General features: G+C 44.3%; 1 protein-coding gene across 2 annotated transcripts; it reads right to left on the bottom strand.

Moving 5' to 3' along the window:
• Positions 1-11,233: 11,233 nt before the first annotated feature.
• PCDH20 (protocadherin 20) lies at positions 11,234-24,132 on the bottom strand. Of its 2 annotated transcripts, none has more exons than XM_058186141.1 (3): positions 23,773-24,132; positions 18,180-18,363; positions 11,234-16,266 (listed from the first exon to the last, which is right to left on the bottom strand). In XM_058186141.1, exons 2-3 carry the CDS (start codon positions 18,324-18,326, stop codon positions 13,549-13,551), a joined length of 2,865 nt encoding a protein of 954 aa, XP_058042124.1. In that variant the 5' UTR covers positions 18,327-18,363; positions 23,773-24,132; the 3' UTR covers positions 11,234-13,548. The 2 variants fall into 2 exon arrangements, with proteins under 2 accessions (XP_058042124.1, XP_058042123.1); XM_058186140.1 differs by lacking the exon at positions 23,773-24,132 and adding an exon at positions 21,625-22,311.
• Between the last annotated feature and the right edge of the window lie 584 nt (positions 24,133-24,716).

Genomic DNA, 24,716 nt, shown 5'->3' with positions numbered 1-24,716 from the left:
TCTATTCTATTCTATTCTACCCTACCCTACCCTACCCTACCCTACCCTATATTCTATTTTGTCTAGTCTAGTCTAGTCAAAACATGACTGTATGAAATTGGCAGCACTACTAACCTTTATGTCAGTAACACCAATGGGAGATTACTTGGAACATGGAATTGGGGACACATCCCCAGACAGCCATAGAGAAAACAGAGTGGTAAGCTTCTCTGAGCTGGTACAGAGTGCAAAAGAGATACCTAGATCTGAATAAGGAAAAGGAATAAGAGTTCAGGTTAGACCATGGAAGATCTTTGTTTCCAGTTTTAGCCTCTTGGGCCAGGAAACTTTGCCGAGATTTTCTATAGGATTTACCTGTTTAATATGTGCAGACAGAAAATCAATTCAGCATCCAATAATCTGCTTTTCCAGTGTGGTTTCACAATATCAACCTTTTAGGACCATTCCCCCCACCCTTTTCTGTATGCAAAGCTAGATCAAGACAGTCTTGGCTGAGAGATGGTGCTCTCTCTGTCTCTCGTGTTCAGAATTACATCCATGTTGATGACGTGACACTATCATCCATCGCAACTGAGGGACATATATTAAGTGAGCCAGGGGTGGGATCCTACCGGTTTAACAACCAGTTCGCTAAGCACATGCTTTGTGCGCTCTCTCTCGCTACGCTCGAGCGTGCGTGCACAGTTTGGAGAAAACTCACCTTCCGCATTGTTGCCGGCAAAGGAAACAGCTGAGGCGTGGCAATCCACTCTGCCACGCCGATTAGCTGGGCTTTGGAAATGGAAATATAGGTGAGTATAATGCAGGGGTGGGCAGGCCCGCTTCAAAATCGGAGCGAATCGGTTTGCTCACGGCTGATAGTCAGAACTAACGGTTCACCCGAACCGGTCTGAACCGGTAGAATCCCACCACTGAAGTGAGCTCCAGGCAGGCTCAAGGAAGGCTGGGGTGATTCCATGTTTTACTACCTGGCATCACTACTCTGGCATGGATAGCTTAGTGTATCTAAAACTGAGCTGGCTTTTAGCCTGTTTAGGGTATGACTTTTGTCTAAAAATATTCAATCATTCACTTTGTCTAACAACTCAGAATAACAGAACAACGGAGTTGGAAGAGACCTTGGAGGTCTTGTAGTACAACCCACTGCACAAGCAGGAGACCCTATCAAACTCAAGACCCCAAAGGCTGGATCCAGCCCGCAGATGCTTAGATGTGGTCTGTAGGGCTGGCCTGGAAACAGAAAAGGACCAGCCTGAGGTGCCTCTTCTAGTGAAAATGAAGTTCAAGAGGCTTTGTGTGGCCACCCTGCAACCCGTTTTCAGCCACGACGGCCTCCTGCAATCCTCTGCTACTAAAAATGGAGCTGGCAGCGGGCCATCAAATCAAACTAAAAATAAAACAAAAGGAGAAATTTTTCCCCTTTTGCATTTGTACATGCAAGAAGGGACAGGAAAGGAGAAAGGGAAAGAGGGAAGATGGGAAGAGAGCAGGGAAAAAAAATAAAGAAAGAGAGGAAGGAAGAAGAAAGGAGAATGAAGAGGGAAAGAAAAAGAAGAAAAGGAAGGAAGGGAGGGAGGGAGGGAGGGAGGGAGGGAGGGAGGGAGGGAGGGAGGGAGGGAGGGAGGGAGGAAGGAAGGAAGGAAGGAAGGAGATTATAATGAGAGTAAGGGAGGGTCTCAAAGCAATCCTACCTTAACACTTGGCCACCACAGGTGCCCTCAACACAAGTCCCATGTCATACCCACCATGGCTATCTCTATTCCTGGCCATGCCACCATGGTCACACAAACCCTGGCCCTCTGAGGTCAAACACAACTCTGATGTAGCCCTCAATGAAATAGAGTTTGACACCCTTGCCCTACCCCATTCTTGACTAATGGATGACCAATCTCTTCTTAAAAACCTCCAGCGATGGAACACCCTCAACCTGAACAGCATAGTCTAGTAAGAACATAGAGCATTGAATCCTAGGGGTGGAGGTCTTTAGCCCAACCCCCTGTTCAAGGATGGGGCCTTATACCATTCCAGTCAGGTGGCCGTTCAGTCTGTTTTTGAAAATCTTCAGTGGACGCTGAGGAACAATCTGCATTTTTGGATTTCTAACAGGTTGGGTAGAGGAAGTCTGAAGTTCTGAAATCTTCCTTGCCAGACATTTTTACAGTAGAGAACTATTGCAAGTTCAGATTCAGCTGTTTACTATGTAGAATAAGGGAAGTCTTGCAAAAGAGACTGTGGGAAGAAATGTCCATCTGGATTCAGTTCCAAGTGGGAAGAAAAACCACTGGAAACATGGAGACTGCTTGGAAAGATGGACCCCACATGGTTTGAGATCCTGGGCAAAAAGAGCACATGGGTGAAAGAGGGAGAGAGATTTATACCCTCTCTTGGGCCCCGCCTTGGAACTTCCTGTTCCTGTGTAAGGAATGTACTCTGATTGGTTGTCAGACTGCCATGGGGCTATGCAGGAGTAACTTTGTAAGTTGTCTTGAGTCTAAGGTCTGGTTGAATCTTGCTGGGTGATGATGTAATGAAGGGGCTTTAGGCAATTCCTATTATGGCTTAATGGCTTTGTCTTGGTTTCGATCTTGAGTGAGGGCTAATCCTATCATGTCCCGAGGGTCATGTCTTTTGTGTTGTAGATAAACTGGCCCAGCCTTTGTCTTGTCGATAGGTTGGCACCAAAATATCTGCTGATGGAGGGGGGGTGGATAGGGAGCTGATGCTCTGAGTTTGTCTTTAGAAACATTTTCTCCTTTAGGGAAAATATAATATTCTGCCTTTTTAATATTTCCTAGAATATTTCATTCTTCTAAGAGAGGGGTGGGTGCTAACTTTCTACAAGACCTTGCTACAGTGATCTGAGAGAGCAGAGAGACAATGGATGCATCTATGGTGGCTAGCAAGAGTGGTTTACCGTATTGTGTGAATTCTCTCCGGGAGACCAAGAAGGCCTCAGATTCAGGTGATTCCTAGTTATTTTTCTTTCAGATGGAGGGTATTCTTTGGAGGGAGAAGGAAATTGCCCTTGAGGTAAAGCTAGCTGTAAATCTGTAAGCATAAAGCATAGCTCCTGAACGAAGTAAAAGTATAGTACAAAGATTAACAGCAAATTGTTTGGGGTGTGTGCTTTTTTTTCCAGTGCTGAGATTTCAAGGTTAAGTTAAGGCTTTGTTCAGCATTGGCTCCCTAGGAAATGCAAAACTATCAGTACATTCTTTATTCTTACTTTCTGTTTTCCCGAATATTGTTTGTCCCTCTTCATGCAGCTCCAGTAAAAACAGGCAGAGAAGTCTAGCTTATCTGTTGATCTTTGCCTGACTAATATGTACTTACTAATCAGATTGCAAACACATAAAGTAAATAAATGCTACAGGGTATTCAGATCATTTCCATCGGCTAGGCAGTGCCGTCTGGCGACACCCAGGGGAAGGGCCTTCTCTGTGGGGGCTCCCACCCTTTGGAACGAGCTTCCCCCAGGACTTCGTCAACTTCCGGACCTCTGGACCTTTCGCCGCGAGCTTAAAACTCATCTATTCATCTGCGCAGGACTGGACTAGATTTTAGATTTTAAATTTAAACTGGTTTTAATGGGTTTTATTATGTATACTGTTATTTTTAATTATTCGGCTATTTGGAATAAGTTTTTTAATTGATGTTTTATCTTGTATTTATATGTATTTTTTATCTGCCTGTAAACCGCCCTGAGTCCCTAGGGAGATAGGGTGGTATAAAAATACGAAAAATAAATAAATAAATAAATAAATAAACTAAGATACAATAACAACCACCACCACAAAATCATCTCTTGTCTAATTTTTTCCCCCTGAAGAATACTTATAGGTAGCAGCCATCATGGATCGCCATCACATCTGCCTCTCTGGGATGGGGACCGTGAGCCCTTATTCCAAGTTTCGATTGCTTACTACTGATCGCGATGATGAAATGTTCCAAGTATTGGTCCATGTGGAGAATGGAAAGTTAAAAGTGTTGTGTCCTTCTTGATGCAGCCAACTTGGGAGTATTCCAGCAAAACATTTTATCAATTCAGTGGAATTGCTTTTATTTCAGCTATTGACTGAACTCAACTAATGGAAGTCAATGTAGAAATAAGACAGGAATAATTAAAACAATAACAACGTACAAACATACACAAATAGCTAGATAGCTAGATAGCCAGATAGCTAGCTAGCTAGCTAGACAGACAGACAGACAGACAGAAAGACAGAAAGACAGAAAGACAGAAAGATAGAGAGAGAGGGGGAGATGGGGAGAGAGAGAGAGAGAGAGAGAGAGAAAGAGAAAGGGGGGGAAAAGAGATTTCTGTGGTCTCAGATAATATGTAAATTATGTAACATTCGGAAAGCCAGGGAACAGAACTTGTAAAGCTTATAATTCAGAAAATCCATAATGAAAATGCTGCATTTGCTAGGAATGAACACATCTCTCTCAACTACAAGCCTTCTTATTATCCATCTGCAACGTCTTAAAGCAGCTAGCCCTTTAAGAATGAGAAAAAAGGAATAGTCTAGGGCTACTTAATAGGAAATTATATATATGTGTGTGTGTATGTATATGTGTGTGTGTGTGTGTGTTTGTGTGTGTGTGTGTGTAGGTCTTTGGTTATTCGGGTTTTCTCCCGCGTAAAATTGGAAGTGTCTTGGCGACATTTCGACGAAGTCTCATTCGTCATCTTCAGGCTTCAGCTTCGTGCTTCTGGGAGCAATGTGTGATTGCAGCTGTTTCTTCCTTTTTAACAAGGAAGGAAAGGAAAAGGAAAAAGGAAAAAGGTTAAAAAGGAAGAAACAGCTGCAATCACACATTGCTCCCAGAAGCATGAAGCTGAAGCCTGAAGATGACGAATGAGACTTCGTCAAAACGTCGCCAAGACACTTCCAATTTTACGCGGGAGAAAACCCGAATAACCAAAGACCTACATACAAACACCCGCGAAAACCTCAGAAAACAAATACACACACACACACACACACACACACAGAAAGCTAGCTAATGATCTTTTTTGTTTGAATCAAGAATTATCATTGAAAGAGAACCTCTGAACAGCCTCTGTAAAATAAATTCCCATAGCAGCTGATGGCGATGGGATTTGGAGTCTTCAAGCAATGGGATTTGGAGTCTCAAGGCAATGGGATTTGGCATCTCACTGTAATGGCCAGCTCCCATGATTGATCAGTTAGGTGTATATTCAGCCTGTCAATCAAGATGAAGCAAAAGGTCTCTAATCTATTTGACTGTGTTGGTGGTATCTTGTTTAACTTGGAGAAAGCTCCACTCAGCAATCATCACTAACATTTATTGCTGGAGTGTGGATAAATTTTATGCATCATGAGCAATATGACAGCCAGTATAGTCTAGTGGTTATGGCACCAGACTAGTAAACTGGAGACTGTGAGTTCAAGTCTCACCTTAGCTATGGAAGCCAGTTGGGTGTCTTTGTGCCAGTCGTTCCCAGCCCCAACTCACCGCACTTCATTAATAAATTTTGGTCCAGGTGCCATGATTTAATCTTTTTAGATACTTTTGACCTGGATGATTGAACCTTCATTCACAGCTCACATAATTGTTGTTAGGAAAATAGGAGGAGGAAGGTGTGTTGGATATGTCCACTGTCTTAAGTTATTTGCAAAAATAATAAGGGTGAGATACAAATAAATGAAAGATTGCAATGTCTTTAACACCGATAACTATTGAACTGCAAAGTCAGACAACATACAAAGAACAAAACCCTATCTGGGTATGACATAGGTGAAATTAATGAATGCAGAAAGTACCTGAGCCTTCCTAATACATCCCTAATCTTTTCCAATCAATGAATATCGCAGGTTTTGTCTCACAAAAGAGAGGCCTGGCCCACAAATGGTTTCCTTCCAGAGCCTGTCAAGCAATATAACCCTAATGGCTTAGGACCAGGATATTTACGGGACCGTCTACTGCCATCTTCTATCTCCCAGCGACTGGTGCGTTCTCACAGAGAGGGACTCCTTAGGGTGCCGTCAGCCAGACAATGTCGACTGGCGGCCCCCAGGGGGAGGGCCTTCTCTGTGGGGGCTCCTACCTTGTGGAACGAACTTCCCCCTGGACTTCGTCAACTAGCCGACCTTCGGACCTTTCGCCGTGAACTTAAAACCTATTTATTCCGTTTAGCTGGACTGGCTTGATTTTAAAATTTTTAATTTGTTTTTATGGGTTTTAAATTTTTGGAAATTTTTTATAGGGTGTTATTATATTTTAAATTTTCGGCCAATTGAATAAGTTTTTTAAGGGGTGTTCTTAATATTATATGTATTGTTTCTCTTTGTATTTTTATTCTGACTGTGCACTGCCCTGAGTCCTTCGGGAGAAGGGCGGTATACAAATTAAATAATAATAATAATAATAATAATAATAATAATAATAATAATAATAATAATAATAATATTATTATTATTATTATTATTATTATTATTATTATTATTATTATCCCAGATTGAGATACCAAATGGCTCATTATTTGTGAGTTGCAACTGAAAATAGGAACTTGCGGACAGAAGGAAACCAAAACAACACAGGGACAAAAGACAAGGAAGAAAAAATGCATTAACAGAGGGATTCAATCAAGATCACATGAGGTACGAATACCATTCTAGAAAGCCTTAGTAAGACCACACCTAGTGTTAGATCTGATGATGGAAGAGACTGACACAGATCTTTCAGTAATAACAGCTCTTTATTAGTAGACCAGTACAACCCAATAGAGCAGGGGTCTCCAACCTTGGTCCCTTTAAGACTTGTGGACTTCAACTCCCAGAGTCCCTCCCAGAGCTCTGCTGGCTGAGGAACTCTGGGAGTTGAAGTCCACAAGTCTTAAAGGGACCAAGGTTGGAGACCCCTGCAAAAGAGCGCCAGTCTGGCAGTGTCCTCTTTTATAGAGGGCTGCCAGACGGCTTAACAAATGAGCTTTAAGTATTTTCCCGCCTTTTTGGAGGACCTGAGTGAAAACTCTAGCACACTCCTTTTATGGTACAAAACATCTAGAATATTACATCCAGTTTTGATCACCACACTACAAAAAAAGATGTTGAGACTCTAGAACTGTGATGTGACTTAGGGTACACGTGCCGGAAATGGGACACAGAGCCATCTCTTGGGCATGCAAGCTGTCACCCATTTCCGCATGCCGGTCTTCACGTGCATGGGAGCACTTCCGGGAAACTGGAAGAGCAGCCACCCAGTGCGCATGCGTATCCCGGGAAGATGATCTTCCGGGTTCCAGCACATGCATAGGCATGTGCATCAACCAGCTCATCTTCACTTGTGCATGCGTGCCAGAAACTGGAAGACCAGTGCACGTGATGGAAGCTGGAAGATCATCTTACCGGCGCATGCATGTGCTCTCTGTGCCAGGGAGCTGCTCTTGTGGTTTCTGGCACATGCATGCACACTGGCCAGCTGATCTTTACACATGCATGCATGCCAGAAACCAAAAGACCAGAAACCCTAAGACCCATCTGGAAGATCATCTCCCAGTGTTCGCCAACATTGCTCTAGAAAGAGCACAGAGAAGAGCAACCAAGATGATGAGGGGACTGGAGTCTAAAATGGCCTCGCGGCCGCGTGGCAAATTGAGGGAGCTCCTCGTAGCTCCCATGTAACACCTCTCCTGCGCAGGCTGCATTGGTTGCCGGTGGTCTTCCGGGTGCGCTTCAAGGTGTTGGTTATCACCTTTAAAGCGCTCCATGGCATTGGACCGGGATATTTACGGGACCGCCTGCTGCCGACAGTTACCTCCCATTCTCCGGTACGTCCAGTGCACTCCCACAGGGAGGGTCTTCTTAAGGTGCCGTCGGCTAGTCAATGTCGGCTGGCGGCCCCCAGGGGAAGGGCGTTCTCTGTGGGGGCCCCAGCTTTATGGAATGAGCTGCCGGTGGGACTCCGTCTCCTCCCTGATCTCCGGACCTTTAAGCGCGAGCTCAAGACTTTCTTTTTTCAACAAGCGGGGCTGGCCTGATTGATTTTAGTATGGGGATTTTAGTGGGTTTTTTATAGGGTTTTACCTAGGTTTTAGTTTTGATAAATTTTAGCTAATATTTTAATGTTACAGCGATTGAATCAGTTTTTTAAATTTGATAGTGTATTTTAAATTTTTGGGGATTCTTGTTGTTTTATTGGCTGTACACCGCCCTGAGTCTTCGGAGAAGGGCCGTATAAAAATATGAATAAATAAATAAATAAATAAATAAAACATACAAAGAACAGTTGCAGGAACTAGGGTGGCTAGTCTAGTGAAGAGAAGGACCAGGGGAGACAGGATAGCAGTCTTCCAACACTTGAGGGGCTGCCACAGAGAGGAGGGGGGTCAAGCTCTTTTCCAAGGCACCTGTTGTGCCTTGCCCGCTCTCCTCTCCTCAGCCGGGCCCTTCCCATCTCCTGCTATCTGAGCCAGAGACTGATAGTGAAGAAGAATGGCCTGGCATGCCTCCAGCCCCCAGCCCTGGCACCATGCCTGGACAGACTGAGCAAACAAACCTCCCTACAGTGTGTGAGCACGAAGCCAGCCACGAGCTTGATTTGCCGGCAGCTGAAGATGAACAGACACAGTGGACAGATCCCCACTTCTGGAGAATGGAGAGGCGACGTCAGCAAAAGGAAGGGAGGGGCAGGCCTGGATAAGTGCTGAGTCATGGAGCCACACCCCATGGCCTATATAAAGGATCTGCTTTCTGGCATTCCTTGAATCAGGCAAAGTCTAATCTGGATTGCTGAAGTCACACCTTGGATTCCTGCCTGCCCTGAGAACTCTGACAGGAATTTGGCAAAGCTGCAGAGGCTTCGTGGCCACGCTTGATACAGACTTCCCAGACCCGGCCATCAGAGGAGGAGTGGGACATGACAGCACCTGAAGGCCGGACAAGGAATAATGGATGGAAACTGACCAAGGAGAGATTCAACCTAGAAATAAGGAGAAATTTTCCAACAACGAGAACAAACAACCAAAGAAAGAGATGTTGCCTTCAGAAGTTGTAGAAGCTTCATCACTGGAAGGTTTCAAGAAGAGAGTGGACTGCCATCTATCTGAAATGGTAAAGGGTCTCCTACTTGGGTGGGGGTTGGATGAGATGACCTCCAAGGTCTATTCTATTCTATTCTATTCTATTCTATTCTATTCTATTCTATTCTATTCTATTCTATTCTATTCTATTCTATTCCATTCCATTCCATTTCATTCTCATTTCATTCTCATTTCCATTTCTACTCATCTCGTGTTATTTGAACAGTTCAGTCAGTCCAGAGCTACCAAGTCTACACATAGTCCTCAACTTATAATCATTCATCCCAGGCAGGGGTGAAATGCTCCCAGATCACCTGGTGATGACGGCGGGTGGTTCGGAGAACCGGTAGCAAAAATCCCGGGGCGCCCCCAATGCCGAGCTGAGCTGTGCAATCATCAGAGGTTTTTTTTTTACTTTTAAAAGCATTTTTCTTCAGCCAAAAAAATGCTTTTAAAAGTAAAAAAAAAAGCCTCTGATGATCGTGCAGCTCAGCTGGGATCATCAGAGCCTTTTAAAAGCATTTTTTCTACAACCTCGAAAAGGTTGTAAAATAAATGCTTTTAAAAGGCTCTGATGATTCCAGCTGAGTTGCCTGATTGTCAGAGGCTTTTTTTTCTTTTAAAGGCAAAAAAAATTCTTTTAAAAGAAAACAAAAGGCTCTGACGATCAGGCGACTCAGTTGGATTGTCAGAGTCTTTTAAAAGCATTTTTTTACAACCTTGTCGGCCAAAGAAAAAATGCTTTTAAAAGACTTTGACAATCCAAGCTGAGCCGCACGATTTTTTAAAAGTAAAAAAAAAAAGTTGGCCATTACACCCCCTCCACATACACACACCCACACCCACACCAAACCACGCCCACAGAACCGGTAGTAACAAATGTTACATTTCACCACTGATCCCAGAGTGACATGATTTACCATTTGAATAGGTATGGCTGACAACTATTCATCTCTCTGCTGGACAGACTTGTTAGCCTGCTCTGTGTGTGTGTGTGTGTGTGTGTGTGTGTGTGTGTGTGTGAGAGAGAGAGAGAGAGAGAGAGAGAGGTGGGGGGAGAGACTTTTTGCCAGAACTGCTGCCGCTCCTAATAAAGGAAACATTTATTTAACTACAGAGGGTTTATCATGTTTGGGTGCTAGGTCAAAACACTTTATTCATATGATTATACATAGCCCACACAGGTTCTAAGAAGATGTTGCAGGACTCTAGTAAGTAAGAACGTGGTATATTGAGGGAGCTGGCAAATCTACGATGAACTGTAAATCATTCTAACCTTTATTTACCTTTCTATACTTCTTGCATGCTCCAAGCAACAACACACTTTCTTTATCCCAGTTAAAATGGATTAAAAACAGGGGTGAAATTCAGCAGGTTCTGACAGGTTCTGGAGAACCGGTAGCAGAAATTTTGAGTAGTTTGGAGAACCGGCAAATACCACCTCTTGCTGGCCCCAGAGTGGGGTGGGAATGGAGATTGTGCAATATCCTTCCCTCAGGAGTGGGGAGGGAATGGGGATTTTGCAGTATCCTTCCCCTGCCACACCCACCAAGCCACGTCTACCAAGCCACACCCACAGAACCGGTAGTTAAAAAAAACCTGAATTTCACCCCTGATTAAAAATGTCGATTAGATTCCTATTTGTGGTATTCCACATATTTCAAAATATATCTGACCCAGAAAGAAATGAAACCGAGAGACATCATCAGGGCTCCAGAAAACGCTCGCCAATTTTAGAAAATTATGAAAATAGAGAGTTTGTTTTTATTTTCAGACATATAAACACTTTTGGTACAGTACAGACGTTATTGTCAGAGCTCAAGGGGGAAAAAAAGTGTCCATTTTTTATGCATAACGACACCTCTATGCCTTGTTTCATACCGATAAAATTGATGCAGGCTCATGACACAATAAAAGTTTTTTTTTTTCCTTCTTCCCCCAACTCTTTTTTTTTTTTAAATCAATATTGAAGGTGTGCATTGCTGATAACCTCTTTGCATTTTAGCTGCAGAGAGAGGAGGAAAGGTGAGTAAATGCCTGGGAAATATTGCACCAGTTTTAAGGTGTGTGTGTGTATGTGTGTGATTTTGGGTGTAATCCAGAACGCTAAATTAATGAAAAGGATGGCAGCCAGAAGTCAGTAATTAGACACTGATCTTTCACACAAAGTCCAGAGAATTTAAAAAAAAAAAAGTCAATAAATAAGTCTCTGCAAAAAAAGAACCAAAAACACCCCCCTTCTCTCAAAATTTCTCGTATATATATTTTTTGCACTATCTTTTCTATGGATTTGTCTGAACTTGGGGACATCTGCCAGGGGGTGTATTGTTAAAAAAAAAAAGAGTCAAAACAGCAGTTCGGCTGCTGAGCTGAAACTCTGCTTTCTCTTTTGCATCTTCCTACTGATATGTAGGAGCAGATCGGCAAGGTCGAACAACAGCCCCATCGTCCAAAAACAGGACCGCCCCCAAATCAATGTTTGTTTGTTTTTTAGTTGCATTTATATCCCGCCCTTCTCCGAAGACTCAGGGCGGCTTACACTGTGTTAAGCAATAGTCTTCATCCTATTTGTATATTTATATACAAAGTCAACTTTTATTGCCCCCAACAATCTGGGTCCTCATTTTACCTACCTTATAAAGGATGGAAGGCTGAGTCAACCTTGGGCCTGGTGGGACTTGAACTTGCAGTAATTGCAAGCAGCTGTGTTAATAACAGACAGACTTAGTCTGCTGAGCCACCAGAGGCCCCAATGTCATGGGTGGATTGCTGCTTACCGATCCTGAAAGGAGGGATTCAAAAACCCAACTCATAGCCAGAAGGACCTACATTATTTGCAACGGATGGAACTGCAGTCCTGTGCAGGGATCTCCTCGTGCAGAGATATTCACTCCCCAGGGTCTGTATTAACGTCCACTATTTTCATGGAGTAGAGCATCCAGCAATGCAACTGGTCTTTCAGACTTTCCTTGTGATACTGTATTTAGGATACAACCCTACACAGTCTTCCTTCTGATAGGGGAAAAAAAATCCCATGGAATGTAGTGTAACTACCAGCAAATATATGGAGGAATAAATTGATTGCATTTTGGAATACTCAGGGGCATAATCCCTACATACACTTATAATCCCCTTTTAAGGACCCCATAATCCCTTGCAGGGTGGAGTCTGGGCAACTGAACGGAGCTGAGTTTTTACTGGCCGGATGCCCTTCCTGTTGCCAATGCGGAATTTTTCCCCTCAGCAGATATATTCTCCTTGTGCCCAGAGAGAGAAATATCTGCCTCTACTTAGGATCGAACTCACAGCTTCCTGTTTGTGAGGCCAGAGCTCTACCTCTAGGCCATCGCACCCCAATCATATGTAACTAAAGCAACCCCAAGGCACAGAGCACATTTCAGAGGGATTGTCCATCAACGACAGAGCCATGGTGGCGCAGTGCTTAGAAAGCAGTATTGCAGGCTTAATTTGGGTGACTGCCGATTGCCAGCAGTTCGATTCTCACCAGGCTCGGGGTGGACTCAGCCTTCCGTCCTCCTGAGGTGTGTAAAATGAGGATCCAAATTGTTGGGAGCAATATGCTGACTCCGTAAACCGCTTAGAGAGGGCTGTAAAGCGCCGTGAAGCGGTATATAAGTGCTAATATTGCTAAGTGCTAATGAAAAGACTTCAGCTAGGCTGGCGATCAGCTAACGTAACCCCTTTCTCTGTCCCATGTGCCTATGGATAGAAACACCTTTTTCAACTGCCTCCATGAAATATCGATCAAAACATTTTGGGATGATGGATCAGCCACCAGAGTAATTTTGCTAGTCGCCTGCAGTGACAAAAGAAGTGAACATTTCATTTCTCAGCACAAGCTCACCTTCCGATGATGGGCTTCCAAGAAATTCTATGAAAGTTTGACTGAACTAACAAAAACTTTTTCTCTGATTTACCTGTGCAGTTTCCCCCCCCACTCCCTTGACGATTTCACACATGTATAATGGAACATGTATGCATTCCACTTCAAACTCATACTTTTCTTTCTCTCGGCAGAGGATGGGGGAGGAGGGACAACAATACATCTTAAAATGTATCTTTTCAATTTTTTTTTCTCTTCAACAGCTTTTCGATTTGTAAAAATGGGTGATAATGCCCCCTTGTGGTCAAAAAAAAATTAATGAACGAAGGAAGTCATCATCTTACCTTTTGGGTTTTACGCGTACTGACTGGGTTTATCGAGAAATGCAGGTGACAGATCTATACAGTCAGTTTGCTAGCTTTTCGTTTGTTTGTTCGTTGTTGTTTTTTTAAAAAAAACATCTGTACAATGAATTTCTCTTTTTCTTTTCTTTCATTTTTTTTTTCTTAAAAACCTATAAACAGCTGTTTACAAGTAAGTTACAAACCAGCGGTCTTCCATCACACCCGCTGTTGAAAACCCACTCCAGAGTTTAGGGAAGGAAGATAGATCATGGTTGGTCTTTTTTTGGTGTGTCTATAGGGTCCGTGAAAAACCATCAGATATTGGAAATTTCCACCGGTTTCTTCTCTAGCCGATGCAGGTCAATTCTCCCATTTAATGGGATTTGAACTTCCAAACCCTCATCCCCCCTGTGGTATTTTTTCCCCTTCCTTAGGCAAATATAAATCCCCATACCTGTCACTAGGCTGATGGAACTCAAGCTTATTATAGAGAGGGTCACCAAAGTAGGCATGCAGGACACGGCCTCTGCTCTCCGGTGGGTGGGCTCTATGGAAATTTGGGGTTCCTTCTCCTCGATATTGATGTCGGATTCTCTCCTCAGAAGGCTTTCGATGTAGCTCTCGTTGCTCACGGTGTCATTGACGAAGAGGTTGACCATGACGGTGGAATGGAGAGGTTCTGGATAACCGTGGTCGCTAACCTTCACCAGAAGGCGGTACAGGCCATAATCGTTTTGCATGAGCGACTCTTCCAAGGTGATGTTGCCTGTTTTGGGGTCGATCTTGAAGGACTCCGGCCGAGGGCCTCTCCTCCCGATAATGCTGTAGGCGATAACAGCATTCATGCCGGTATCGTTATCTATAGCATAGACTTCTGTGATAGGAGATCCGGGCAATGTGGAAGGAAGGACTAGAAGGTAAGACATGTTAGACTGGGGGAACAAAACTAAGGGGGGGTTATCATTTATGTCTAATAAAAGGATAGTGATTTTAGCCGTCGAGGACAAAGGCGGGTCACCCCCATCCACTGCTTCAACCCACAAGACGTAGGAGCTCTGCTGTTCCCTGTCGAGAGAGACCTTGGCTCTCAACACACCTTTGCCAGTGTCAATCACAAAAATATCGCTCCTGTTGACCACAGAAAGGGCTACCCATCCGTTTTGCCCAACGTCTGCATCGGTGACACTTATAACTCCAATTTCTCCGAAGCCCGGGAAATTCTCCGGTACGAAGAAACTGAAATCCTTGTTGATAAATCTCGGGCTGTTGTCATTTTTATCCAACACAGAGAGGGTCACGGTGGCGATGGATTCTCGTGGGGGCACGCCAGAATCCACAGCTCTGACGGTGTAGCGGTATTTCTCACGCTCTTCTCTATCCAGCTGGGTAGAAACGGTAAGGATCCCAGTAACTTTGTCTAAGGAAAAATAGGAAGGCGCCTCGGGCCCAAGGAAGTAGGACACTTGGCCTCTTTCTCCACTGTCAGCATCCGTGGCATGGAATTTGGTCAAAAATGCGTGGGGGGTATTGTTTTCCTCTATCGATAATTCTACCAAGGCTTCAGAGAAAACGGGAGAGTTGTCATTATCATCCAGAACCTGCACTTTGATGATTTTATTCACATGAAACCCCTCGGTATTCCACGCAACCACCGAGACCTCGTACAACTGCTGCACCTCATAATCCAAGGCCTTGGTAGTCTCCAAGAGATACTCATTGCGATAGGGTTGATAAGGAGTCAGCTGGAAAGGGCCATCCCCTTCCAAATAGCAGTCGACTTTATATTTTTCATCGGGGTCCTTGATTGTAAAAAAAGCAATGGGTGTGTGGATAGGTTCCAGCTCTCTCAGGTAAACCACCCCTTCTGCTTCGTTAGCTATAAAGCGAGGAATGACTTCAGGAGGTCTCATGGCGACTTTGATGATGGAGACCAACACCGTTATCACCGCTGGGATGCAACCGGGACCGTTGGCCAACACACTCAGCCGATGCAGAAGAGGTGTGTCACCGGTAATCCTCTTGAATAACTTAATCGCTCCCGTACTTTCGTTAAGACGGAAAAGGGTGCGGGACAGAAAAGAAACTTTTTGGCTGTAGGAATAGCTTATCTCAGCATTGATTCCGTGATCAATATCCACAGCATGGACCGAAGCTATGTGCAACCCAATGCTAGAGTTTCCAAAGATGGTGATGCTGATTTGAGTCTCATTGAACTGGGGACAGTTGTCATTAATGTCACCGATGCCAATGGTGAGGGTGGCACTACCCACCAGCGGCGGAATGCCACCATCCTCTGCAATTATAAGAGTAACATATTGGTCGGTGGCCTCCCTGTCCAGGGCACCCATGACAATAAGATAAGGTGTTCTTTCTCCACTTTCATTCTCCTCCACGTCCAACGTAAAAACCCCATAATCTTCTTGGAGTTGGTATGTCTGCACCCCATTGGTTCCCATATCCGGATCCACAGCCGGATGCTCTATAGCTAACCGGGTATTGACGGGTGAATTTTCAGGCACGGAGAGGTGTATTTGCGGCACAGGGAACCAGGGTGCGTTATCATTGATGTCATGGATGGCGATCTTCACCTTGACCAGACGGAAATACTCCTGGGGTAACACCAGGACGTCTAGCAAGAGCAAGCATGACTCCGAGGATGGAAGTGGAGAAGAAGACGAAGACGAAACCACCGTGGAGCCAACATTATCCTCCAAGCAGAGTGTTTCTCGGTCAATTTCCTGCGCTGAGGTACACAGGATACCTGTCTGATTGTCCAGGTTGATGTATTGGCTTCCCAGTCCTTGGGAGGCAAAGCTGAAGGAAAGAGGACTCTTCCCCCATTGGTCGGCCTCCTGTTTCCTCGCCAATCTTCCCTTTCCTTCTCCCTCTGCCAGTTGTAAATCCTGGGCTAGATTCCCGATGAGGAACCCAGCGGGGAGTCCTTCATTGATGCTGTAGAAGAGTTCACTGGCCCGACTGTAGCTTGCAAAGCAATTAAACGGTTCCAAGAAAAGCAGGAAAATGAAGACGTTCTGAGGAAAGAGGAAGCACAAGCTGTTAGTAGAAAGAACTACTCGGTCACCCTTAAAAGATGTCCATCCCCACCCACCCACCGCAAGAGAACCATCTCTGGCCTCAATCAAGCCAACCATCTTCTCAGCACTCCACTCCATCCTCCAAGCCAACAACAAACATTTCTTTCCGTTATCTGCTCAGGGTGCCTTCAGTCTTATCCACAAAGTGATGGATGCCCTCAGGTTTACTATCCATGTTTTTTTTAACCCACCCCTCGGTTAAGAGGAAATCATTGAACAGAGGAGAGAAAGGATCATGGATTCCTGCAAAAACGATCCAATTTACCAACGTTTGCCACGTTGCCCTACACGGAGCGTTCATGGAATAATCCCGGGGACTCAGGAAGTGGAGAATGCAGATGTCTTTTAACTTCCAACGTCAATCCTCCCCCCTTTTCTTAAAACACATCAACCTGTTGGTCAAAGGATAAGCAGATGATCCCAGACACAAAGACCACCGGAACGACCGCCCTCTTAGATCGCTAACACGTTTTTTTGTCCCTATTTGCATGAAAGGCATCATTAAAACGACATCATCAACAGCAACTCGAAAACAAACCCTGCAAGCAAAAATATAAGCAATCCTACAACATCACCTTTCCCCTCTGAGGTGTAATTCCCCGCCCCCACCTTCTCTTAAGCAAACTACCTCCTTACAAAACAAACAAAGCGAAAGCAAAATCAACCATCGGTGTGTAACTTTCCAAACAGGAGCCCTCTTTGGAGTTTGCAGGCGGACCTTGGCAACTTAGAAAGGCACCTGGCAAACTCATTTGCGGCAATTCTTTTGCTTGGAAGCAAAGGCTGGGAGGGCTTATTTCCAAATCAGTTGGCAGAGATTCAAGGCTGCAGGTAAACTGGGACTTTTTTCAGGCTGCCCCTCCATCTCCATTTCCCCCCCACCCCCATCACGCCGGCATGGGATGACCACCTTGATCAAGGATATTATGTAGGACAGCAACATGCGCAATCGTAATCCTGAGATTCCAATAGCAGGTTAATAGCAGCAGGAGACTCCTGTTGCTTCTTTCTTTCTTTCTTTCTTTCTTTCTTTCTTTCTTTCTTTCTTTCTTTCTTTCTTTCTCTTTCTTCTTTCTCTCTCTCTCTCTTTCTTCTTTCTCTTTCTCTTTCTCCCTCTTTTCCTTCCTTCCTCTCTACCACTTTTCCTTCCTTCCTTCCCCCTCTCTGCTCCCTCTCTCTTCTTTCTCTCTTTTACTTCCTCATTTCTCCTTCCTTCCTCTCTATCCTCTCTCTTTTCTTTCTTTCCTTCCTCTCTTTCTCTCCTCTTTCTCTCCTCTCTTTCTTTCCTTCCTCTACCACTTTTCCTTCCTTCCCCTCTCTGCTCCCTCTCTCTTCTTTTTCTCTCTCTTTTACTTCCTCCTTTCTCCTTCCTTCCTCTCTATCCTCTCTCTTTTCTTTCTTTCCTTCCTCTCTTTCTCTCCTCTTTCTCTCCTCTCTTTCTTTCCTTCCTCCCTCCCTCCGTCTCTCCTCCCTCTCTCTTCTTTTTCTCTCTCTTTTACTTCCTTCCTTCCTCTCTATCCCTCTCTCTTTTCTTTCTTTCCTTCCTTCCTTCCTCTCTTTCTCTCCTCTCTCTCTCTTCCTTCCTTCCGTTCCCCTTCTATTTTCCCACCTTCCATCCCCCAATTTTAGGAGAGCTTCAGGACGCTCCTATTCCTCCCCCCCCTTGTCAAGTTGCGCCCCATCTCGGCTTGGCGACAGCCTTCAAAAGCGTCCCACGATTGCCGCGCGACCCCCGCCAGCACCGCAGCCTCCTTGAACCCGCTTTTCTTCTTCTCCTTTCCCCCCACCTCCCCCTCTCTCTCTCCCTCCACCTCCCCGACCCCCGACCCCCCTTATTCCTCCTGGCGTACCGGCAGCGTCCTCTGACCGGTGGCTCTTCTCCTCCCAGGGCTGGATCGCTGCCCCATAGCCGGCCGCCGGCTCCGTTTGCCTCGCCGCCAGCTGGACTCGAGGGTTGGGGGCGAGCTGCGCCGCGTCTCATTCCCTCGGCGGCGCATCCCAAAATGCGGTCCTGGCTGGAGGGTTCTTCCCCCACTTCGCGGTGGGGGAGGGGAGGGGGAGGGAAGGGGGTTAAAAAAAAAAAAAGAGAGAGAGACCAAAATAAATAAATAAATAAAAAGACAGGAGAGAGGGAAAAAAAAAGAAGGATGGAGGGATTGATGGATGGAGAGGGGAGGGGGCTTCCTCCGCGGGGAGAGGAGGAGGAGGGCAGCAGAGATAAATAAATGGTCCTCCTCCTCCCTAATTATGCAAATGTCTCCGGCGGGGGATGTTTCTCCAGCCAATTAGCCAAGAGGGCGCGGGCGGGCGGACGGTGGGGGGTTGTCCCCGGCGGGGTCTCCGGCTCCCGGGGGCGCGTTCGGCGGCTCCTCTGGTTCCCTCTGCTCGGGCTCCGCTTCTGCCAACGCCGCGCTCGGATTGCGGCTGCTGGCGGCGGAGGCGGCGACCCTCGTCTCGTCGAAGGAGCGCCTTCCCTCCGCGCGCCTCGCCTCGCCTCCCCCCCCCGCTCTTTCCTTGTTCTTTTTTTTTCTTTCTTTTTTTGCTTCCCAGCCCCTGACGAGGAGGAGCGAGCGGAGACCCCCCCAGCCCCTCACCACCACCCCTGGCTGAATGCTCCCTTCTGCGAGGAAGGAAGGAAGGAAGGAAGGAAGGAAGGAAGGAAGGAAGGAAGGAAGGAAGGAAGGGAAAGAAAGAAAGAAAGAAAGAAAGAAAGAAAGAAAGAAAGAAAGAAAGAAAGAAAGAAAGGAGAAGAGAAGGGGGGGGGGAGGGAGGGAGGGAGGGAGGGAGGAAGGAAGGAAAGAGAGAGAGAGACAAAGAAAGAAAGAGAAGAGAAGAGAAGAGAGGGAGGGAGGGAGGGAGGGAGGGAGGAAGGAAGGAAGGAAAGAGAGAGAGAGAGAAAGAAAGAAAGAAAGAAAGAAGAAAGAAAGAGAGAAAAAGGAAGGAAGGAAGGAAGGAAGGAAGGAAGGAAAGAAAGAAAGAAAGAAAGAAAGAAAGAAAGAAAGAAAGAAAGAAAGAAAGAAAGAAAGAAAGAAAGAAGTCTGGGGGGGGCTTCATGCTTTGCTTCCCCATTACTTTCTTTAGAGAGCCGGAAGTGCTGGGATTTCCTGGTGGTCTCCTTTCCAAGGGTTGTGGATTATTATTATCATTATTATCTCTTTTATTCATTAAACATGAAACTCAGTCAACTGGACATTTAAAATATATCACAAATAGCATTGACTGGTGCTAATAGCTATTATTATTATTATTATTATTATTATTATTATTATTATTATTATCATCATCATCATCATCATCATCATCATCATCATCATCATCATCAAAACATGAAATTTTGCCAACTGGACATTTAAAAAATGTGCCACAAATCTGGCACATTTGACTGGTGCTAATGGCTGTATTATTATTATTGTTGATGTTGTTGTTGTTGTTTTAAAATGAAACAGTCAACTGGACATTTAAAATATATCACAAATAGCATTGACTGGTGCTAATGGCTGCTATTTTTATTATTATTATTATTATTTATTATTATTATTATTTAAATATGAAATTCGACCAACTGGACATTTAAAATAGATCACAAATACCATTAACTGGTACTAATGGCTGATACAGGTTGCTGCCAGCATCCTAGGTATTAACCAATTATTATTGTTGTAACTGCTGCTGCTGCTGCTGCCATCATCATTATTGTTTTGTTGTTGTTTTTGTTGTTATTATTATTTTTATCCTCTGATGACACCTGTCCAGTATGGTTGAACTTCTGGCATAACTCTCATCTTCCTTAGAGTACACGAGCCCCACAACCATGTCAACGTAGTGCCTCACTGGGAGATGATGATGATGATGATGACCATCATCATCATCATCATCATCATCAATCATCGCACTGTCAGCCAGATGTTCAGACTGGGTTGGGCATTTTTGTCTGCCTATCGAGTCCTTATAAAAGACCTAGGAAAAGCAGATGTGGATGTTTGATGGTGTTACAGATATAGTCGCAGGATGGAAGCGGTTCCAAGTAAAGCTGCCTTCTGCAATTGACTGACGGTGAATTTGTCAATGCCGATGGTGTTCAAGTGGTGCTCCGGCTGTTTGGGGATTGCACCCAAGGCGCCTATGACGATTGGTACTACCGTTGCTTGCCTTTGCCATAGTTCTATTTCAGTGGTGGGTTTCACTTAACCTTTGCTACCGGTTCACTCGCACACGCATCACTTCTGCGCATGCGCAGAGCATATTTGATGATGTCCAGGTGGGGGGTGGGGGCAGAGCCTCCCACCGCTGCTACTACCGGTTCTCCTGAACTGGGGCGAACCGATAGCAACCTACCACTGTTCTATTTCTATTTGTGGCTCTTTGTATTTTGTTATCTTCTCCACTTCTTTCTGCTCTCTCCAGGCACTGCCACTTCCACTATCCAGATTTTTTTTGTTTTTCTTATCAACAACTGTTAATAATAATAATAATAACAACAACAACTACAACAATAACAACAACAACAACAACAATAATAATGGCATAGGACCGGGGTATTTACGGGACCGCCTGCTGCCACCAATAGCCTCCCAGCAACCTATGCGCTCCTAGGGAGGGCCTCCTCAGGGTGCCGTCAGTCAAACAATGTCGACTGGCGATGCCCAGGCGGAGGGCCTTCTCCGTGGGGGCTCCTGCCCTCTGGAATGAGCTGCCTCTGGGGATACGACAACTCCCCGACCTCCAGACCTTTCGACACGAGCTAAAGACCTTCTTGTTTTATCGCGCAGGGTTGGCCTAAACGTATTTTAAATGTGGGTTTTATTATGGTTTTATCACTGTTTTTATTCGTTTCGGCCTAATTTGAATTAGATTTTTAAAATGTTTTAATTTTTTTGTAACATTGTTTTTATCTGGCTGTAAACCGCCCTGAGTCCTTCAGGAGAAGGGCGGTATATAAATTAATTAATTAAATAAATAATATTTTTTTTTATAACAACAACCACAGTAACAACAACCTAGTATGCTGGCATCAGCCCGTATCAACCATGAGCGCCAGTCAATGATATTTGTACATATAATACATTTTTGTACACATGATACATTTTTAAATGTTCAGTTGACTGAGTTTCATGATTAATGAATAAAAGAGATAATAATAATTTTATTTTAATTTAATTTTGAGTCCATCAGGCTGACTCCCCCTGGGCTCCTGAGAAGAACAAGGAAGGAGTGGAGATACAGGTAGTTCATTTAGTGACTGTTACACAGACACTTGGAGGGAGGGAATGACTTACGACCATTTTTCACACTTACGACCATCGCAGCATCTCCCCGTGGTCACCTTTTCTATGCAAAAATTGTTTGTAGTTCTCTGGAGCTTTGTCTCATTCGAACTTCCCCATCCTTAAACCTCCAACCCTCGGTGTAGGGATTTCTAGCCTGTCGTCTCCCCCTAATGCCTAATACATTCATTCTGCTAATGCAGAATTGGATTTGTTGGGAGGCCCCAAATTAAATCTGGAAACATTCTTTTCCCAAGCAAAGTAATCTTCCAACTGACTTACAGTATAAAAGCAAAGACTCCCTTGAGCTAGATTTGATATACACCCCCTTGTGTTGTTTTCTTTCTGGCAACAGCACCGAGCTGCTTTTCAGATTATTTTATTTTGGAGTCCTCCCTGCTTATTCCACAAACCCGAAATAGTTCGGCTCTGCTCCCATCTAACCAGCCTGATCCTGATTTTAGAAACCGGCCTTACATGCTCTGAGGCTTCGCAAAGACAGTGAGACCAAAACAAGAACGGTAGTTGACAGAAACACATGGACACAACAACAACAAAATAGGTATTGCTTTCTCCACACCAACCTGGAAGAAAAAGAGATTTACTTCCAGGGGCTGAAGGAAGGAACGTTGGGGAATGAATCTAAAACATTGCACTGAACAGATCTATATCTACATCTATTGTATATATCTATATCATCTATATTTTATATCTATATCTCTATATCATTTCTCTCTCTCTCTGTCTCATCTCTCTGTCTCCCTCTCCCACTCCCTCTCTCTCTCTGTCTCTCTGTCTCTCTCTCTGTCTTCCTTTCCCTCTCTCTCCCCCCTCTCTTTGTCTCTCTTTTTCTCCCTCTCTCTCCTGCCCTCCCCCCTCCCCCCTCTCCCCCTCCCCCTCTCTATATATCATATCTATATCTACATACCAAAATCTATATCTATATACCTCTCTCTCTTCTATCTATCTATCTATCTATCTATCTATCTATCTATCTATCTATCTATCTATCTATCTATCTATCTATCATCTTTCTTTCTTTCTTTCTTTCTTTCTTTCTATTTATCATCTACCTACCTACCTACCTACCTACCTACCTACCTACCTACCTATTGTCTACTTTCTGTCTGTCTACCTACTTACCTATCATCTCTCTCATCTCTCTCTCTCATTGTATATCATCTATCTATCTATCTATCTATCTATCTATCTATCTATCTATCTATCATCTATCTATCTATCTATCATCTATCTATCTATCATCATCTATCAGTCAGTCTATCTATCTATCTATCTATCTATCTATCTATCTATCTATCTATCTATCTATCTATCTATCTATCTATCTATCTATCTATCATTATCTATCTGTCTGTCTGTCGACCTATTATCTCTCTCTCTCATCTCTCTCTCTCATTGTATATCACCTATCTATCTATCTATCTATCTATCTATCTATCTATCTATCTATCTATCTATCTATCTATCATCTATCAATCATTATCTGTCTGTCTGTCTGTCTGTCTGTCTGTCTGTCTACCTATTATCTCTCTCTCTCATCTCTCTCCCATCTCTCCCTCCCTCTCTCCCCCTCCCTCTCTCTCTGCATAAAATGGATCACCTCCACGTAACATTCCATAAGCAGTCTTTGAGATCCACCCTGGCTGCTGGCAAAACAAACCGTTTTGCAGCTTCTTCCATTAATGAAAACCGCGATCACCAAAAACATCCATGCGGAGTTCACGGAAGGCTAGGCTAGATGAGATCTGGCTTGCCCAGGCTGCTTATTAAGTAAAAAAAATAATAAAATAAAATAAAATAAATTCCCCCAAGGCAAATTCCCCCTTTGACAAACATCATGTCTAGACTAGCACTTGACAAACGGTTCACTGACAAACACATATCACTCTAATAGCTGCCAGTTAAAAATACAATAATATCAAAATGTTGCAACTGTAAACAGATTGAGCAAAAATCTATAACAGCGATGGTTTCCAAGTCTGGGTCAGCCCAGACTTGGTTCCTGTTAAGAATGGTGGAGAAGGGCACCACGAAGTTGGCCTACAAACAAGAGTCCAAAAGTCACAATGTCAAACTGGTTTAAAAAAAAGAAAAAAAAACCCACCAAAATATCAGATCTATCAAATAAGAAACATTTACATGACTTTCTTTCTTTTACCTGTGGTTTTCTCCATAATTCTAGGGACGTGGTGGCTCAGGGGCTAGGACGTTGAGCTTGTCAATCGAAAGGTCGGCAGCTCAGCGGTTCGAATCCCTAGTGCTGCCGTGTAACGGGGTGAGCTCCTGTTACTTGTCCCAGCTTCTGCCAGCCTAGCAGTTTCGAAAGCACGTAAAAATGCAAGTAGAAAAAATAGGGACCACCTTTGGTGGGAAGGGAACAGCGTTCTGTGCGCCTTTGGCGTTGAGTCATGCCGGCCACATGACCACAGAGACGTCTTCGGACAGCGCTGGCTCTTCTGCTTTGAAATGGAGATGAGCACCGCCCCCTAGAGTCGGCAACGACTAGCACGTATGTGCGAGGGGAACCTTTACCTTTTACCTTCTCCATAATTAAATTAAAGCTTCTTAGCCTGGAGCGAGCTCAGATTTCTTGCATGCTTTTGCTCTGAGGTTGCTTTTTTTTTCCCTGTGCCCTAAAATAACCCATTTTGGAGCCTTGCCAAAATCTTGAAGCATACTCTAACCATTCAGGAAGGAAAACTAGGCCAAATTGTTTGGTAGAACTTTCATGGAGACTGCATGTAAAAAAAAAAAAAGCCGTTTCATTTCATTTTTGGTGACTTAGATGAGGGAATAGAAAGGGAATTTACCAAATTTGTGAATGATACAAAGCTGGCAGGAATAGCTAACACCCCAAGATGATAGGTTCAATATCTAGATGGATCTTGACAGACTTGAACACTGGGCCCTATCTAACAAAATGAAATTCAATGTAGAGAAAAATAAAGTCTTACACTTAGACAAGAAAAACCAAAAGTACACATATAGACTGGGTGAAACCAGGTTTAATAGCAGTAACTGTGAGAGAGATCTTGGAGTCTTAGTGGACAACCAGTTAAATATGAGCCAGCAGGGTGCGGCGGCAGTCAAAAAAAGTCAATG

Source organism: Ahaetulla prasina, chromosome 5 (genome assembly GCF_028640845.1).
Source record: "Ahaetulla prasina isolate Xishuangbanna chromosome 5, ASM2864084v1, whole genome shotgun sequence".
NCBI classification, from domain to species: Eukaryota; Metazoa; Chordata; class Lepidosauria; order Squamata; family Colubridae; genus Ahaetulla; species Ahaetulla prasina.
Note: the sequence above shows the minus strand (reverse complement) of the source record. Positions and strands in the feature narration are given on the sequence as shown.